Source organism: Clupea harengus, chromosome 21, assembly GCF_900700415.2.
Source record: "Clupea harengus chromosome 21, Ch_v2.0.2, whole genome shotgun sequence".
Classification (NCBI taxonomy): Eukaryota; Metazoa; Chordata; class Actinopteri; order Clupeiformes; family Clupeidae; genus Clupea; species Clupea harengus.
In genome coordinates this window covers 1367156-1386967 of record NC_045172.1, presented here as the reverse complement: position 1 = coordinate 1386967, position 19812 = coordinate 1367156, and the positions used below count along the sequence as shown (strand labels likewise).

General features: G+C 44.4%; 2 protein-coding genes across 6 annotated transcripts in view; one reads left to right on the top strand and one right to left on the bottom strand.

The window, feature by feature from the left end:
• Positions 1–5383, top strand: part of LOC105896540 (alcohol dehydrogenase 1-like) — a 5857-nt gene extending 474 nt beyond the window's left edge. The window contains exons 2-9 of the mRNA XM_012823307.3: positions 1574–1675; positions 2577–2718; positions 2954–3041; positions 3254–3473; positions 3711–3971; positions 4075–4207; positions 4344–4482; positions 4572–5383. Coding sequence (XP_012678761.3) covers positions 1574–1675; positions 2577–2718; positions 2954–3041; positions 3254–3473; positions 3711–3971; positions 4075–4207; positions 4344–4482; positions 4572–4605 — 1119 coding nt within the window. The 3' untranslated portion in view covers positions 4606–5383. The remainder of the gene's footprint in view (positions 1–1573; positions 1676–2576; positions 2719–2953; positions 3042–3253; positions 3474–3710; positions 3972–4074; positions 4208–4343; positions 4483–4571) is intronic.
• A 375-nt stretch (positions 5384–5758) lies between these two features.
• On the bottom strand, positions 5759–19421 carry tgfbrap1 (transforming growth factor, beta receptor associated protein 1). 5 transcript variants are annotated; one of them, XR_006151448.1, is made up of 13 exons: positions 19269–19420; positions 17388–18097; positions 15083–15277; positions 13191–13345; positions 13003–13085; positions 12170–12511; positions 11818–11875; positions 11284–11427; positions 10867–11013; positions 9559–9718; positions 8860–9296; positions 7391–8273; positions 5759–6696 (listed from the first exon to the last, which is right to left on the bottom strand). XR_006151448.1 is itself a non-coding variant. In XM_031558184.2 (12 exons), the coding sequence occupies exons 2-12, from the start codon at positions 18073–18075 to the stop codon at positions 8085–8087; spliced, it is 2598 nt and encodes an 865-aa protein (XP_031414044.1). In that variant the 5' UTR covers positions 18076–18097; positions 19213–19421; the 3' UTR covers positions 5759–8084. The 5 variants fall into 5 exon arrangements, 4 of the variants coding, with proteins under 4 accessions (XP_031414044.1, XP_012678796.2, XP_031414045.1 ...); XM_031558184.2 differs by having other exon boundaries at positions 5759–8273; positions 19213–19421; XM_012823342.3 differs by having other exon boundaries at positions 5759–8273.
• Positions 19422–19812: the final 391 nt, after the last annotated feature.

Below are 19812 nucleotides of genomic sequence, written 5' to 3'. Positions count from 1 at the left end.
ATGTGGGGTTGTATGTAGACCTACAGTATGAACAGGATGCACATTCGGTGAAGTATGTATAAACAACATATGTACATTTGGTTATATGTACAGTAACATTATTTGAATAGTGTGCTTCAGTCGGTGGAAAATGAATAGTGTAAAAAACATGTTCATTAAAGTATACTGTAAACGGTGCAGTAATGAGTGCGATGGTGCTACTGGAGTGTTGGTGTGGGGTTTAGCAGGGTCACACAGACACCACCGGGTAGAAGCCCCATGCATGTCAGATAGGAGGAGGGTGAGAAGTCCATGGTTAGGGTGTGGGGCATCCTTGATGATGTTTCTCGTCCTGCCCATTTGTTTGTCCTACCACAAATGATATCAGCTGCACAACCTCCTAAATGCATGCACATTTTTCTGTTCACTCTATTTAGGCCTATACGATATATATGTCAAAAAATATATAAACTTTTTTTCACATTTTGTTATATTGCAGCCTTATGCTGAAATCATTTCCCCCTCATTGAACTAAACTCAATAGGATACAGCGCTACACCACAATGACAAAGTGAAAACAGGATTTTAGAAATGTTTGCACAAATTTTTCATTGTAAAAAAGTTTAATTTCTTCAGTTGACAACACAATAGCGAATGGTTTGTGTTTCCATTGAGTGATTTTATGCGATTAAACATGGGTTTCTCCTCTCACGATAGTCATTTCCGTGGCGAAAGACCTCCAAGGTCTGATTAGTCTTGGCACTTTAATTTCGATTGCAGTCACCAATTAGCCTGGCTCTGTCGCTTTGTCATGATGGGGAATTGAGTGTAGATTAATGAGGGAAAGATGAATTTAAAAGATTTTAGCATATGGCTGCAAACATTTTGCAAAAATGTAATAGGTCTATGAAAACTGTATAAAAATGATTTGTGCAATAAATGTGTGCGCATGCCATCAACTTTTGAGCATTAAAGTGACTGCAGCTTAATGTTTGACTTACCACACCAAAACAACTATTTGTGGACTGTGGACTGTTAAATCTCACTTAATCACACACACACAAAGTTCATGACCGGACATTTGAAAGCTATCTGCTTACTTTGTATTTCTTGTGAAATAGTTTTTGGCTCCAGTGATGGCAGTAAACATTTCAGGCTCAGTTATTCTCCTTTTACCTGAAGGCCAAGGATGTTCAGAGAGGGGATGGTCTTGGGTCCAGGCCATCTAGTTCAGATAGTGTGTGGAAGTGCTGCAGGAGTTTGCTGGGTGATATCAGACACAGTGTGTTCTCACTGCCAAATGCATATTTCCAAATTACGGCTGAAAATGATCCACTGGTGTGAAAGACCACCAGATGGTCAGTTTTCAGCAATGGGAAACTGGTCCCAGTGCACTGTTCCAGAACACTGGTTTACAGCCAAATAGGAACTTGACACTTAAGTTCCATGTGCCTACAGATTTGAACTAAAGTTTATTGTAAGTATGTGTTTTTGAGAAGAAAACATTGCATCCAGAAATTGAAATATTGACATCTGAAAGGAAATGCTTGTGTAGACAAAAGAGATGAATAGCTTGGGCTGGATGTCTTCTCAGGTGATTAAGTGCCATGCTGCTGTGGCTTGGAAACCCAACGCTCCTCTTGTGATAGAGGAGATTGAAGTGGCTCCTCCCCAGAAACACGAAATACGAATAAAGGTGAGACCTCAGTTCAGATATCATAGGCGGAGATCCCCTGTTTCCAACGGTCAGATTGTCAGACTGTTTCCTACTCTGTCCCCTGTGGCTGCCGCTATGATACACGATATGTAAAGAGATTTGCCTCATTCTCGAACGCAGTAAGAACATGTAAAGAAGAAGTTTTTTTCTAAACTCCATTTACGAAGTTCCAATCGATATGCACAAGTATACATAAGTTTATTAATGGATTGGCATGACAACGTGAACGTTTGCCGATAACACACGCATGCCGGTAATTAACACAGTTAAGATAGCTAGCTAGACAGTCTAGGACACTGTCCTGTCAGGGGCAGGTTCGTGCTAGTTAATAAACGTAGGTCTACATCTCAGTGCCTCTCCAGATTTGTTAAATTATCTGAAGTTAAATGAATGTCATATTTTTCTGCGGTCCATGAACTATGCTGGTATTGTAATGTGGAGTGACAGTGGCGCAGGAGGTAGAGAAGTCGTAATATAATCTAAAGGTTGCTAGTTCGATTCCCTGTCGAGCTGTTTTATAACTTATTTTGAGCATCAAGTTCTCTTGAACTTTGGACATTATTTGTCTGTCAATAGATATTTCGTGTTAGTACATTTAATGCTGTTTAGATAATTCTAAAATGACTTCGAATTTCTGTTTGTAAATGTGATAAGAGAATTCGGTATTTAGCAGTTTATGCTAGCTCTCGTGAAAGCATTTTTTTCATGTCCCCCCCCCGGAATTACACTCTGAAATTTGACCATGTATTGTCCCCCCCTACAATGAAATGGGATCTCCGCCCCTGGATACAATATCAGCTTGTTATTGTCACCGTTTAAATAATACACCCAGATATGCTTAAACTCATGCATGCTAACATTTCTCCCCCATTGATGTCAGGTGATAGCCACAGGTGTGTGTCACACTGACCTGTACCACCTGTTTGAGGGGAAGCATGAGGAGGGCTTCCCCGCTGTGCTGGGCCATGAGGGGGCAGGGATCGTAGAGAGTGTGGGTCCTGGAGTCACTGACTTTAAACCAGGTCAGAACTTTTGTTTTAGTTTTTTTCCTTCTTCCTTCACAGAGCTGATTAGCTTATAAAGTGCTTCTTAAAATCACTGTGAAGGGATATAAAGGTGGTGATCTTCTATTTGTTTTACTCTGGCAAAATTCAAAAGCAGTTAAAATGAAGCCATCAAAAGTCATAATCTTAACTGTATATAGACATATATCAGACAAAATACCCTAGACTATGTAAATCGTATGTGTTTCTGTAGGTGACACCGTGATCCCTCTCTTCATCTCTCAGTGTGGGGAATGCAGATTTTGCAAGCATCCCAAATCCAACATGTGTGAACGAAGCTGGTGATTAAACACACAACACATACTCACACACATGATTTAACACACAACACATACTCACACACATGATTAAACACACAACACATACTCACACACAACACATACTCACACACAACACATACTCACACACATGATTAAACACACAACACATACTCACACAAAACACATACTCACACACTGCAGAGCATCATAGGTCTTCTTTCTGTCTCTGATAGGACAACTTTGAGTACTGGCATCATGGCAGAAAAAGACTCCCGCTTCACCTGCAGAGGAAAAGTGATCTTCCAGTTCATGGGGACTAGCACATTCTCCGAGTACACAGTTCTTAATCAAATCTCCGTGGCAAAGATCTGTGATGACGCCAGGCTGGACAGAGTGTGTCTGCTGGGTTGTGGGGTTGCAACGGGGTATGGGGCTGCCATAAACACTGCCCAGGTGTGTGTGTGTGTGTGTGTCGGTAATCTCTTTAAAAATCCTGTCTTAGAGGCTGTGGAACCTTTGTATGGGTTTATAACAATCATTTAGGATTGCAGCCAATTAGAATGTTACTAAGTGTAGTGTAGGCATATTCTTTGTTAAAGAGGTCATCCTGTTTTTGTCCTAAATTACTCTGAAAGTGTGTGTGTGTGTGTGTGTGTGTGTGTGTGTGTGTGTGTGTGTGTGTGTGTGTAGGTTACCAGAGGATCTGTGTGTGCAGTGTTTGGTCTGGGTGGAGTGGGCCTTGCTGCAGTGATGGGCTGTAGGAATGCTGGTGCCTCCAGAATCATTGGTGTGGATATCAACGAGGACAAGTTTGGAAAGGCCCGCGCACTTGGAGCCACTGATTGTGTGAACCCAAAGAAGCACTCAAAACCCATCAGTGAAGTCCTGTCTGAGATGACAAATGGAGGGGTGGACTTCTCCTTGGAGTGTGTGGGCAACGTGGCCGTTATGGTAGGTTATAGTATATATAGCAGTATCTGACATTGGGAGCTAATGAGAGTTCTGTCAGAGGTCATGTAGACTGGAATGTGGCCGTGTGTTTTCTGTCCTGTAGCGCAGTGCACTGGAGTCGTGTGTGAGGGGCTGGGGCGTGAGTGTGATGGTGGGTTGGACTGATCTGGACGACTTCTCTGCTCGGCCCATCCAGCTCATCGCTGGGAAAACTTGGAAGGGCTCTCTTTTTGGAGGTGACGGGTCTGGCTGTTTGTCTGTCTGTCTGTCTGTCTGTCTGTCTGTCTGTCTGTCATTGTTTCTCACTATCAATGCAGGGCATCCATTTTCAGTGAATGTTTGTCTGTGTTGTGTGGTCTTGGGTGTGTCTAGGATTCAAAGGCAAAGACGCTGTTCCAAAGCTTGTTCTTGACTACAAGTCTGGCAGGATCAATCTGGATGAGTTTGTGACCCACACCATGCCCTTGGACAAGGTCAATGATTCCATTGAACTCATGAAAACAGGAAAATGGTAAGTGCAAAAATCTCTTCTGTAGCATTCCTTCATTAGAACAAGAAACTCATCTGAGCACCACTAAGCTCTGGTCTGCTCTGTTCCAGCATCCGCACAGTCCTGAACGTGTCCCCAAAATAAAAGGTCAAAGGTGAATGACCAGATGGAGATGACCCAGATCCAGTGTCAACACTCAAGCGGCTATCTTGCTCAAGTATTAAGAGTTTACGTTAAGGTCTAGCCAATTCATCTCATTTATGGTGACTTTTATTAAATATGTAAACTCGCTGTCATACTGGCAATAGCACATTGTATTTTATAGAAAATGCTACATAATAAAAGTAAAAATACAATTTACAGTTGCACACCGAATATACTAATCTGGCATTATATTATATAAGTAGTTATACATTATATAAGTAATATATTAGTGCAATATATAGTTATGTTGTGGTGCATATGTTGCTGCAACTCATCTTTTGTCTCTTTCAAAAAATGTTCTATTTCAATTGCAGATTACTTATTATCAAACTGTATGCTGCTAGAACTGCCACAATAGTGTTAACTTTATAGTAGGCTAGGGTGCTTTAGCAGTTTTTTTCGTTACTAACATTCACACGCTAACGTATCAAATGACTCCAGCGCCAGCTGAATACATTCTCAGCAACATCTGTGTTATGCAATGCTGCAGATTGGGATTGTGCAACTTCTACCTCACCATGTCATGGGAGGGAACCGACTGTTCAAGAGTACTCATACATATATGGAAACATAACACCATAGTTTCAAACACTTGGTTGTACAAGTAGACATTTTTCATCCACATTCCACCACAAGTCAGCAGACCCCAAATGACTTGACACATTTTCTCACAAATAAGTAAATGTGTTAAGTTATTAAAAAAAAGGCAATGCTTTGAGTTGTATTTTTTGTTTCCTTCTTGATGTCTACTCAAATGCAACAAAGCTGGTTCATGCAGTAAAACAGTCTCTTCTTATGAAGTAGAAGCTCGGACGTATTCATGAAATCTTGAAGCGCAAACCTGAATAAATCCTTCCAGTTCCAGGGGCTGGTTGCTCACGAATGACAGATATACATACTGCCCTAGTAGATCTTATCAAAAGCCCAAGGGTCCCTCCAAATGACCAGTGAATAAAAACATGTACTATATGCTGAGAGTCTAGAGGGAAGGTCGAACGCAATCTAAAGTCCAAAGTGTGTAAGAGGGCTTGTACAAATGAAATGCACAAACAGGATAGGTTTTTCGCAGGGTGGGTCCCGGAGCAAAAGTCAGTTTAAGCATTATCATGTTTATTAAAATGGACGTTTTTACAGTTTGTACATTCCACCCACATTGGCAATGATTTACAAAGCGACAGTTATAAATACAATATTTACATACCAGTATTTATATTTATAAAATACTTCTGAAGATATAAAGATATAGCAATGTAGGTACTTTGAGGGCTAGGTTTAAAGGGGTCATAGGCTTTCTCTTTTTTTTCCATAACTGATTAAGGATTTGAAAACAGTTTCATATGTAAGTACCAGGCTAACATCTCTGCAGGACTTGACAGGTACACAATGTACAAGTCAAACCCAAGATCTACAAACTGAGGCTTGCCATATTTTCAACAACTTAAGGAACTGAAAAATCTAATTTTTTATTTCAAAAACATCCAAGGCATTAACTTCTTCAAAATTGAACACAGATATAATTTGAAAGAGCAGTGATCTCACCAATTTAGTGGAATCCCTCAAATAAATCAATTTGAAAGAGCAGCAATCACACCAATTTAGTGGAATCCCTCAAATAAATCTGAGAAGTGGATTAGCTCATGCACAAACTGACTGCATCAACAAAGGCCAGATCACTAAAACGGGTGCCAAAGGATGATGCCATTTTGATTTTGATGAGGTGATGTTTCCATTGCTTCCTGTAGACACTGATGCCACACAGGTCCAGCAGGGGGCGTGTGATCTCTTAGTGCTGGCCACAGTGGCCTTCCTGTCCTGCAGTGGTTATGGGCTGAATCTATAGGCAGTGTATTACGTGTGCTTTCCACATTTCCTCCAACCCTGTGGAGTTTCTGTAAACTGACATATTTCCATCTCTTCTTGAAGTCAGATCTCCAAAGAAATAATGATGCAGTACCTCGCCACCGACCCTGGAAGACCTCCACATGATGAGATGATCTCTAAATGTGATTCCTAAAAGACCACCTCACAGCACTGCAAACATCAGCACAACAAATGCAGATTAGGACACACACACACACACACACACACACACACACACACACACACACACACACACACACACACACACACAGGTAGATGGCTAAACAAAACAAGAGTGACACTAGATGGCCAGTGGAACTGCCTACATATCATGTTTACAAGTCCCCACATAATCTTAACAATTATAAGGCTTTGATCAAGGCTGTAATAGAGAAGAAAAAAAAAAAGTCTGATCTTGTTTCCTTCACAGAAAAGTATGAGACCACTCACTTCATTTGAAACATCTCACAGGGTCTTCACATTTGCAGCGCGAGAGAAAAGACTGGCGATATGTGGTTTCGGAGAGAGTGAGAGAGAGAGAGAGAAAAGAGAGAAAGAGAGAGAGGGAGAAAAGAGCGCAGAGTGGAGGCTAGCAAAGATTTCAGGGTGTTTTAGTAACAGTGTCCTTGGCTTGTGCTCATCATAGCTCCTCTAAGAAAAGAACTAGAACATGTTTATCTTGCATAAACCACTGCAGTATGGTGACGCATGTTGTTGTTTGTGTTTTGTTTAGCTGTGGTAATGGTAAAGCCTACACCTTAGATGGAGCAAAGCACAAAGAGTAGACGCCACTAGCAACCAACAAGACCTAGCATTGCATTTTCTTTCAACAAAAATCCAGGTTATGGTGGCAAATATGACAGACCTTTGAAATCGTACAGTGACACATCCATGTTTCTGCAGTCCTTGATGAGTGCTACAGACTGTCTCACAGAAGATGTTGAAACCTGGATGGAGATTTGAGTGCAGGACATGGGCCGTCTGGAGACTGGAGGCCTTTGCAGTCTTTCTGGTGAGACTTCTCTCTTCAGAGAGCCACTGTTACCACATACTCTTCAACTGACCTAGACAGCCAACAGCCCTTAGGGATTCACATCAGTTCATGGCAAAAGTCTTAGGATGGGGAGGGGAGGGGGTCTGTCTCTCTTCAGTGAAGTGACTCGCCATTTTGTCCTTTTGTTTTTTTTAAAAAAAGGACAGCTGTTGCTTTTCTGGTGTGAAGTGTTACTGTGCACAGATAACTAGATGGAAATAAATAGCATACAAACACACACACACACTTCAGACTCACTCAATCATGCACTCTCTCTGGCTCGCTCCTCCTCCTCCTGCACTCGCAGACACACACACACACACGAGAACAAAAAGTAGCTTTGCTTCGAGAGGGCACAGTTTCAAGGCAATGGCTGAGGGAGTGTGGCCTCAGCTGGGTCCTTGTGGCCAGGACTCGGGCCTGGGTGGGCTGTGGGGGTCCACACGCTCCTGTCCTGTCCAGCCTGTACGCTCCCCCCCCCCCCCACACGCTCCTTTTACATCCACGCACCCAGGGGCCGGCCCACTCATGTGTGGTCGCTGCCGTTCTCCAGGCGCCTCTTGGTGGGGGAGTCCCGCAGACGCTGGGCGGCACAGTGTGTGTGGACGGGCACGCCGCCAGGCAGGCACACGCAGTCGGGCTCGCTGAAGGTGTTGTGGCACAGCTGGCATCCCTTCTTCTCCGACACCACCACCGGGCCTCCGCGGGTCTTGAGCTGCACACACAACACAAGAGAACCCACACTGAGTCACAGGACATGGTGGAATGACGTAATGACAGTGTATCACCCTACTCCAGAAGTCTAATTCTTAAAAACTGGGTTGTTGACTCGGACTTTTGACCTTGCCTCTGTTGACATAATGTCTGTGGCATAATACAGGTTGGTGTACGAGAGGTTGAAGAAATGGGCAAGAAACAAGTGGTGAAACAGAAAAGCCTGATTTCAAGCTACTATATATGTAAACTTTGTGGACTACTGCAAGAAACATGTGAGGGACAATACAGACTTTTAGTAGACGACACACACAAGACACACACACACACACACACACACACACACACACACACACACACAGAGCATTCAAAAGTATTCAGGCCACCTCACTCAAACACCCTACAGAAGTTCTCTGCCATCCCTTTTCCACCCCAAAAACATTCTAGGTCTCCCACTGACTCAGTGTAAATGAATTGAAACAATTTAGCCAAAAGGCTAGAACATAACAACATGTGAAGAAAGTGAAGGTCTGAATCCTGTCTGAATGCGGTGTCCACTGGCCCACTCCCTCTAGTTGCCCACTCACCCGGTCATGCAGGAGCTGGAGGTTCTCCGAGCGTGCCAGGCCCAGAGCCACCTGGGCAGTGCGCTGTTCGTGGGCATTCTTCCGGACGGCCGCGGTCAGGAACGGGCGGAGCAGCTGCAGGGACCAGCCCTCGGGGAGGATCCCCAGGACGCGCACCGCATCGAACATGTTGCCGTGGCGATTGAGCAGGTCCACGGCCGCCACGCTGTCCACCCCCCCCGGGACGTCAGGGTCCAGGTAGGTGGCCAGGAGCAGGTGGAAGAGCTGCTGGCCCAGAGCGGGCTCCTGAGGGGTGGCCGCCCAGCTGCAGTAGTCCTCCGCGGCCGAGCGGTCCTGCAGCTGGTGCACCAGGATGTGGAGCGCCCGCTCGTGCTCCCCCAGACGGCCACGCAGGGTGGCCTGCTCCACCAGCAGCTGATCCACGCCGTCTATCTTCCCTGCATGCAAACATCATCGTCATCATCATCATCATCACAACTCACATGGCCCACTAGCTGCAGCAGGGCAGCTATTAGATTAGATCGAATAACACAGACTACTTCAGTGGCGCACTGACCTACAATAGCCACAGAGTGTCGCCATTTCACACATTTCTGTACACCTTGTCTCGTGCCATCTTCTGGGATTCAGTCAGTTATGTGTTTGGGTGGGAGTGTACTACCGACTGTGGTAATCAGCAAGAGATCCATGTGAACTCACCTAGTAGCATCTGAACCCGGTAGAGGGTGGACTCCTTGAGCAGGCGCTGTAGTTTGGAGCGGGCCTGGCTGAGGGCCTGGGCTGGGGAGGAGGGCTGGGAGAGCAGGGCCAACACACGCTCTGTGTAGAGCAGCGCCAACTGAGAGTGGAACTTCTCCTTCTGGAGGGACACAGGACAGATGGCACAGGGCTGAGAGGAGGACTCACAGAATACACGGGGAATGAAGCCAATAACCAAAGAAGTTTTGGCACCATAGCCACTCAGTGCGTGTCATCAAAGCAGAGGAAGGAGCAGGGCTGGGCAATATGGCCAAGAAATTCAGTCTAATGGACGATTCAAGACTTTTATGTTCTGTCTACATGAACTGAAAACTTGAAAACTTGATTAAAACTAAACACTGATCTCAGTAACTAGGGCCATATGTCCCCCATCACCCAGCCGTAGGCTACACAGACAGGTTTGAGTATTTACACCCAACAACACCAAGAAATAGGTGGAAATGGTACTCTGACTATAATAAATATCAGCTGATCACATTTAACAGGATCAAATCAGTCATTAAGACAGTTTCAGTCTTGATTTGGACTGGATTGCTAAATCTTTTCATAGGTTATAAGATGTTACAATCACCATATTTCTAAATAAAATGTCACAATGGTAAAAAGTAGCCAAAATGTTGTATACATTCCTCCCAGACTTATCTGGCAGGGCAGTGAGAGCAGGGAGGTGCAATAGCTTCAGTGTCAATGACATGCGGTATGATTGATGTCAATAAACTGAAAGGTTACAAACATGCCACTTCTTGTTTGTTTACCCTGCAAATAATAAAAAACACTCCTCAACGTGCCAAGTCCTTAAAGCTGGAAATGTCACAAATCTTCAAGCAATTATTAACCCCCAACCTTTGTAGATGACACTATGCAAATGTAGATACCAGGCCTATCTAAATATCCCTTAATATAGACTGCTGGCAAGCAGAAGATATAAGTGCAATTGCTGCCTAGACTTCCACTAAACTTTAAAGATCTTCAGATATCAGCACAGAACCCCCAGGCTATGATGCTGGAAGACCAACAGATTCGTCAGAGCTGCCAAAGGCACCTGGCAGATCTGTAGACAGTATGCCGTCAAGAAATTATGCATGAAAGTTCTCTTCTTTTTGTTTATAATTTGGTCCTATTTGTTGCACCACTAACTGCACCACTGATGTGGCTCATCACACCCTGGTCCGTTGTGTCCCAGCTCAGGGGCTGATGTGGCTCATCATCACACCCTGGTCCATTGTGTCCCAGCTCAGGGGCTCCTACCTGTACGTGCTGGTCCAGCACCAGGTGCTCCAGGTAGAGGACGAGAGCGTGACTGTGCTTCTGCAGGTATGTGACCACGTCCTCTGGGTTCATCTTACTTCCCTGGTCCCCGTCCACTGGCCTCTTGGTGAATATCTGGGCCCCTATCTGCAAAACACAAACACCACATCCTTCCAGCTTAACACAAGGTAGTCAACACACTACAGTTTTGCATCCACTCAACACTCACTTAAGATCCACCAGGGCCATTTTGAGTCAAGGATTGATTATTAGCTTGAGCTTGTAATTTATTCATCATAACCTCATCACAACCATAGAAAAGTTGTATTATGCACCCACATGACGGACAACATGCACAGTCTGGTGAGGGAACAACATGCACAGTCTGCTGAGAGGGAACAACACAAACATCCTCACCTTCTGCTCTCTCTTCAGGGCCCAGTCAGCATGCTTCCAGACCAGATCCAGGTTGGGGCAGAAGCTTAGGAAGTCCACCACATACTCAAACAGGTCTGAGCGGGTGGGGTCCTGCAGGTCACCGTCCACAACCCGCACCCACCACTGGAGCCACACCACGAACAAATCAACAGTTCAGGACTACATCATCATCACACAGACACTTTAATCAAGTGGAAGTAATAATGAAAATATCACATCCCATTTGCACTAGCCTTAGAAGTCAAGTGAAGCTTTTTCCCCCAGACTAACCCTATGTTCTAACTCTATGCCATGAACATTTATCAGTGCTAGAGTATTCAGCATGTTTATAGTTTTCATGGATTGGAATTGCTTTGAACATTGTGGTGACATTTCAGCATTATGTTTAGTGGATGTGCTGTGGGCTCTCTGACTATTCCCCCTCAGTGACTGGGTCTTGTTGTTCATGTGCCCCCCATGTCTAGTCAGTCTGTGAACTCATTCATAAACAAGTCAAAGTTGGAGTTTGCTGACCTGTACAGCTGAAGCATCCTGGCCATTATAGTGATACAGAAGCCCGAGTGCAAAGTATCTGGGGAGTAAAAAACATAATATAAATAATATAATATAAACATAATCAAGGAAAGATCCTCATGAGGAGGTCAGCAATTCCACCCCTCAAGAAAAGTGAAAAAGGCAAAACAAAGGTGTGCAATGTGAAGAAGATATGAAAGAGAAGGTCTTCACAATACTGCACACACCAAAGACTATTTGTGTTGCTTGATCCTTCTGATTGACATTACATCTAAATGCCCAACCCTCCACCTCTACCCCAAGGCAAACTTGTACTCATAGGGAGTGCCCCAGAGGAAACTGCAGTACACACTTGTGGTGTTTCTCTAGCCAGGGGGCGCTGTCTGCAAGCAGACATGCATTGTCGGAGGCCAGCAGGTCCAGCAGGCTCTCGTGGTCGGCCTCGGCGTAGAGCTTGAGCAGGGCCGTGTCCACCTCCTCGCGGACGCCGTTCTGGCCCTCGCTGCTGCGCTCCTCGTGCAGGTAGCTGATGAGGAAGCGCTTGCAGCGCTGGACCTTCTCCTGGTCGCCCTGCGTCAGCTGGTTGAGGTCAGCAAACGGGTGCAGCGGCGGATGGCAGCGGGCGAATGAGGAGGAGGCGGGCAGCAGCAGCGGGTACAGAGAGATGAGCTCCCGCACATCAAGCTGACCTTTTCTGCAGACAGACAGACAGACAGGCAGACAGAGAGAGAGAGAGAGAGAGAGACAGACAGACACACACACACACACACAGACAGAGAGAGAGAGAGACAGACAGACAGACAGACACACACACACACAGACACACACACAGACAGACACAGAGAGAGAGAACAAGGCTTACTTAGTGTTAAGAACAAGCTTGTAGTTAGTCATGGTAAAGCAATTCTAGTTGTATGACTTTATCAATCAGCAGCCAACATCACTTCTGAACCTTTGAATGTGCATAGTTTTACATTTGCTGTACCAGAAAAAAAACAGGCGTTTTTGAAAGACCTACAACGTCGTTTACATTTACTGAACTCTGTTTAATGCAAAAGGATCGGAGTCAAGTTGCCCAGTGCATTCACTAAGAGTAATAAGTTATTCAGCAGTCATCAAGCAAGCATCAGTGTTCACGACCTGTGGGCAGCTGTGATGTGGCACTTAATATCACCGTCACATTACCTAAAATGTTCTTTTGCTTCTAAAAACTGAAGCTGTCCAAACTGGATGAATCCTGCTTGCTGTAGAATTCTTTTGTGCAAAATCTGAGGGGAAAAAAAGACAGGAACCATCAAAAAGATACAGCTGTTCATGTTTCAAACTGGGGCTCTGTCTCATGACTACACTCATGGATGACTGAAGAGTGGTACCTGGAACCTGTCTTTGGGTATGTTTCGCCGCGCTCCCTCTGTTAGAGTAAGTGCCTCATCCACTCTGTTCCCAGCCAGCAGGTCCTGGATCTGTCTCTCCAGAGGTAATGGCACCAACATGTAGACTGCTTTTGTGGAAGCCAACACCAGCTTGCCTTCAGAGCAGAGAAAAGAGCAATCATCATCAATGAGAGAGATGTGTTTATAGAGGAGAAAAGAACTGAGAAGACACACCAGGATCACATACCTGCTAAAGGAGAGCAATGGCAGAACCAGATAACCAAAACATTTTTAGCGACCATGTGTTTTTGGTGGGCCATCTAATTTTATTAGATTAGGGATTATGTTTTGGAACCACATAAAGGTTGTCTGGGAGTATAACGATAGCTTCCATCAAATGGTTAGAGATCATTTCAGAAAGCGTATTAAAATAGATGATTAGCACTACAAGATCTGGTCAGTATATTTACACATAAATGTAGTTTACATCAAGTATATGAACATAGTTTGGGCTCTCAGCTTAACAGCTCTGCTCTTCCAAAGTTAGGCAACAGCAGGACACAGAGACACCCCAATATGATCTCTGTCTACACCCATGAACACATCTTCAGTTCGGGGCAGATCACACCCCAGACATCATGGGAAGCGATTCCTGAGCTGGTGAAATGATTGATGAGCCTTCATTGAGACAGGCTTCAGGGACGTCTCATCCGTGTCTAACCTCAGCATGACTCAGCTGTTTCTCCTTCATTGAGACAGGCTTCAGGGACCGTCTCATCCGTGTCTAACCCCACCATGACTCAGCTGTTTCTCACTCCCACAGAGCAGAGCAGACTCACAGCTGGAGTGAATCATGCCAGACACACAGGAATGGGAACGGTTCTGCCTCAATGAGGCTTAAATCCTCAGAGCAAAACATACTATTGGTGCAATCACACACAGTCATAATTAGAATGGATTATTCAGTTCAACCCGGATATACAAGCTATTCTGAGTGAAATTGATCATCTGAACAGCAGATCATTATAGAGGGCTATCCAGCGACTCAAGAATAAGATCAGTTCATCTGCCTTCGTTCATTAATATGCTGGAAAACCACTGATGAAATCAGAAATCATCAATGTCGATCAGTTCAGTTCCCTGGACAGAAAGACCACGCCCTCACAGGGCCAATGAGAATGAAACCTGGGACCTGAAAGTGCTGTCCACTCATTGGTGCTGATTGTTTAGTGTATAAACATCATAAAAGGATAGACATTGAAAGGCAACTCAAAGGGAAGAATAACCAATAGGATCACTGAAAGGTGCAGTGTGGAGGAGAGAGGGGGAGTATAGTATTCGTAATTACGCTTTCATTAGTGTAGAATCACTTGTAACCATAAACTGTTTTACATTTTACAAATTAGAATTATCAAGAAATATGGGACCGCTGAAAGCTAGGGTGGCCCATTTAATTCAATGACACTTTCAGCAGCATTCTGAGGAGCTGTATAATGAATAATAAAACACTATCAAATCAAATCAAATCAAATCAAATCAAACTTTATTTGTACGGCGCATTTCATACAAGGAAGTAACACAATGCGCCTCACAGTAGGAAAGAAAAGGGGGGGGGGGGGGGGGGGGGGGTTTACAAACACTTGTAAAAAAAAAACACTATATAATATAATAAATGTTGACAGGAATAAAAGCTGAACTTAACTAAGGTTCTTCACATTAGCACCAGGCATTAGGTTCAAACTGATTTGAACCACACAATCCTGGCACTTGGTCTTGAACAACCAATCAGGGATAAGCTGGACCTATTTATAACCAGTGCTAGATCTAACCTGGACCCACATAAGATCCAGTAGCTGACTCCAGACCAGTAGCTAAGGGCGTTCTGACCATACCTTCAAAGTCCTGCAGTATGTGTCCATCCCTGAATGAGAGGGTCTGCTTGAGCTGCTGGTCCAGCATGCTGTGTACCGTCACGAAGCCTTCATCCAGGGCCACCACGTAGGGGAAGCACACCGCTGCCCCAACCACATCCTCAGACCAGTTCACTGGGGCACGCTGGGACATCCCCTCTGCATTGGCAAACATACCTGAGGGCAAAAAGGAAACCTGATCAATGTGTTTTTATTTCATGGGATAACAACCAACTGACTGGCTGTGTAATGTATGTGTGCATGTATCTTTAGCAAACTAATTTGGTGCGTCTAGCAAATGGCAAATAGATGACTTGCTTGCCTGGGGAAAAATGAAATCCGACACTTAACCTCTAATATCCAGTCCAATTTCTCTGGCCTAATCTCCACTCCACCGTGATAAAAGACTATCAACCCTCTGAGAGCATGCAGCTGAGTAGTAAGTGTGCCACATACTTGCTTTGTGTTTCTAGAACCCTTTTAAGTCAGTGAGGTTGGAATCAACATTGCCACAGTCTGGATGTCTACAGTATTTTCCCAACTATTAACTGCACCGTATATAAACTGCATTACAGTATTTTATGTAATTTATTTTATAAAACAAACCTGTGTATTTATTCAGTGTTATCTCATGCCATGTAGTTATGATGTGAGCGCTACTAGCCATTTCAAAGTTGAATGAAGTAGGCAAGTTTCTTGAGCGTTTATTTAGTGTAATGATGTGTGGAAGTTTAGTGTTATGTGGGAATTGATGGGGAAATATGAAACTCTGACTTTAATCAAGTATAAATGTATTAATCAAGTGCCTTGTATTAATAACTACCTTGTATGAATCATGTGCTTATTTAAGCAGGAACATGGCTTTTCTGTGTCCCGTGTGTGTGTAACTGACGCCACTTAGTCTGCATTTTGAGTAAGAGCATGTTTGGACCACAGGTGATAAGAAGGGTTGAACTGTGTTTCTTTCGACCTTGTGTAAAACCCTTGCATGACAGAAAGCATAGTAAGATGACCTCGGACGTCAGAGACCCACCACGTGGTTATCCCTGCTGACAAATTGTTTTGGCGTCAGAGAATGCTAACTTCTATCTATATAAACCTTGTGTGATGTGTTTAATTAGCTTCTCTCTCGTCTGCTGCAGTCTGGGAGTGAGTCCAGGCGCTCTCTCTCTCTCTGGCCTGCCAGGACGTGGGCTAGCCCGACAGGCTTGTTGTTGTTGTTTAATAAATATACTTATATGCAACTCCGGAGTCCTGAGGTAACTTGAGTGTATTTTCACCTAACAGGAATAGACGCTAAATGTTAAGTCGAATCGTTAATTGATCCCCCAAGGCCCTAGTGTTATAAACGACAATGTTCGTTCGGAATCGCAACCATTGAATGAATGTGTTTTAGAAGGGCAGGGGGGGGGGGACGGACTTCTAAAGTTACATTGATAGAGTAAGCCCTTGTTCCATTGGTATCAGAGTAAGCCCTTGCTCCATTGAGGTCCCATTATATCTCTCAGGATTGTTTATATCTTGGTGAGGCCATTTCACATCACCCAAAAGTGGTTGTGATCACTTTCAATCCATGACTGCCTTTTATTGGTGAGCTGATTTTGAGAAATTGAACTTTTCAGCAAATGTGTTTCCTAGTTGCTATGCTAGCTAACTAGCTAGCTAAGGAAACCTTTAAACGGTTTAACCTTTAACGGTTTAAATGGAAGAGTTCCATTTGCATGAAATGATAGTTAGAGTTATCCAGCTGATGTCATAATCCTGAGACCTCTCACACCTCTTGCGGAGGTTCACGCTCCATAGCATCCTGTTAAACACAGTCTGGGTGGAATAGATGACATCTGTTACTTTATTGTTATGGAAGACCGAATGTGACTGAGTGTGAATGAAAATGAGTTATCTAGCCAATGTTGTTTTTGCCTGATACATTAATGGGATTGGTATGTGAAAGGGAGAGGGAGAGAGACCCATTCACGCTTTACCTGGCACAGTTACTGTGCACGTTATTAACTACCAGGTGAAAAAAAAAGCATTCCCATGTATAGGACGCACCTATAGTATTCACTGGAGTATTAACCAAAATCAATGTATAAACCGTGGTTAATAGTCAGGAAGTCAATACAGTAAATCCTTGTAAACATACACAATTGGATTTAAAAAGGGTGAATAAAAACACAAAAGTTTTAGTAATTTCACAGTAAAGTAGTGACCGTCCCCATGCAAGTTGGTGTAGTGAGGGTCACTAATGTGATTAACAGGTCAGTATCCTAATTATCTTTGACCTCACCCAGTCCTCCAGGGGCTGCTAGGAGAAACTCCTCCCGGCCGATCCTCTTGATGATGGGCTTGCGCTCCTCGCTGTCGTAGGGGAACAGGTCTTGCGAGGCGCCTGTACTGTAGTTGAGGATCATGTACTGCGACGTGAGCGCCAGGCACAGGAAGTAGCCGTCCAGGCTGAGGGCGCAGGGCTGCTGCGGCGTGCCGAGCTCCTTCACCAGCTGCACGCGGTCCTCGTGCACCGTGTAGATCTGCACCGCTCGGCGCCGGGACGAGATCACGCCCAGCTCCACGCAGAAGGGGTCGGCGCTCACCGGGTTCTCGTTGACGCAGAAGGACAGCACGCCCTTGATCTTGGCGCTGCCCGACGGCACCACCTCCAAGGAGAGCATGTCATGGACGTAGATGGTGGCATCGCAGAGCACGATGAGGCGCTCGAGCGCGGAGGCAGCCTTCAGCTCAGACACAGCTTTCTTCAGTCCCAGGTGTTTCTGCTGGAGCTTCTGAGACAGGTAGACCACGCTGCCTTTGGCTATGGTCTGCTCCTCCAGGAGGAAGTGGTGGATGAAGCAGTCGTTGGTGCCCACGTACAGGTACTTGCCACAGCACTCCAGGCACTCGATGTTGATGCGTGCCTTGTCCCCAGTCAGGAGCTCACGCTCCACCACGGGCACCAGCTCAAAGGCCTTCACGCTCATGATGCCTCACACATCCAGGTCTCTACAGGATATACACATATACTCCATTTTTAGACTGTGAGCGCAAACATCACAAATAATTCACTTTAGGAGCACGCATGAAGGCACACACCAGAGCAATATCAGAACATACCTAAACTATTCTCAGGGCATGCACGCACACACACTCATGAAATTAGCGGCACCCTGTGTTAGAAACACACATTAATGACCTGACTGTGCATGAAAACAGAACAGAAGACAATGTATATAATGATTCTGTTTCTAGTACTGAGGACAAAGATCTTTCCAATGTGACACGCATTATATCCAGCTAAAAAGCATACAGTCTGATTATCTTACGTATTTCCTGAGCCGATACTACCCACAGTTTTCACTTTCAAAAACCCTAGCCCTAATGACATCACCACAGAACTAATGAAAACATAACTTGTTTTAACTTGCTTGACTGGTTTGATAGCTAGCACTGCCATGCTTCAGTTACCGTATGTATTACCACTTTCTATGAACACACCAGTAACAGCATTAAAAGAACAATAATTTTAGGAAACACGGCAGGTGCATCACTAGCAACCTAGCTCACATACATTAACCGGCGATTTGGAACCCAAGTAACGTTAGCTAGCTAGCCCTCAACTAACGTAAGCAGTGTTATCTCCGCAAGCGAAAGATGTCAAATAATTTCCGAAGTTGTCCAGTCATCATATGACACACAGGCATAGAGGGAAATGAATCGTCCAGTCAACTGTTACAGCAACACAATTTTACAACAATCACACTTTCTGCTACCCCTGGCAAGATAGCATGTACGTTATGTTTAACTTGCTAACGAGCTAGCATTACACAGAAACCAGGATGTCGAATACAGAAAGCTTACAATTTCATCCTTATTCAACTGTACTGAGCACGCCTTGCGAAAAGATTTCTGGACTGCTTACGGTTCATTAGCAATAACTATTAAGTTTACCATTAATGGGCAACATATTCAATTGGGCAGCTAATACTGCACAGTACAGAACAGCAAAGCATAGCATAGCACATAACATGAAATAACTTAATGGTTACGTTATGATGGACTTCTGATCTAACTAGCTGTCTGTGTGCGACTGTGATCCAGGCCGCATGATTATGGCAAACCTTGCGGCTTGTCAAGTGGTGCGACAGGTGAATTGGTAAAGTCAGGCATGCCATACCCCATCCGTAAAAACATTGGCTATGTGTTAGGTGACGGCAGCTTTTCACGGCCTCCCCGCTTCCTCACTCCTCTCTCCACTCCCCTCTCACTACGGGCAAATGTTTCCTGCTACATTGCAAGTATATCCGGTCACGTGGATGAACCGCCTAAAGATGCTGTGGTACCTGGTACCACACAATGTTGTCAGAGACGTAAGACTGGAACATTCAAGAATCCGTAGTTGAAAGACTTGTGCTTCCGTTCTTCATACTGAAAAACCGGGAAATCAAGCTAACCACACCAGAACTAAGCCTAAAACTATTCTGTACTTATGAGTCCATAAAGATGAGGTGCAACTACATTAAAACGCCACAAGAGGGAGCCAAAGGCTTCAAATGTTGCTACATCCCAAACATCTTGAAACCTAATATGTTTGTTTGTGTGTTTATTTTAATATTCATGTTGAATGTATCGATATAATGACACTACAAATATATAAGTCTCTGAATACAAGCTGACAAATAATATGGCCTAGCCTACCTCATGATTTTTGTTCATCTAGG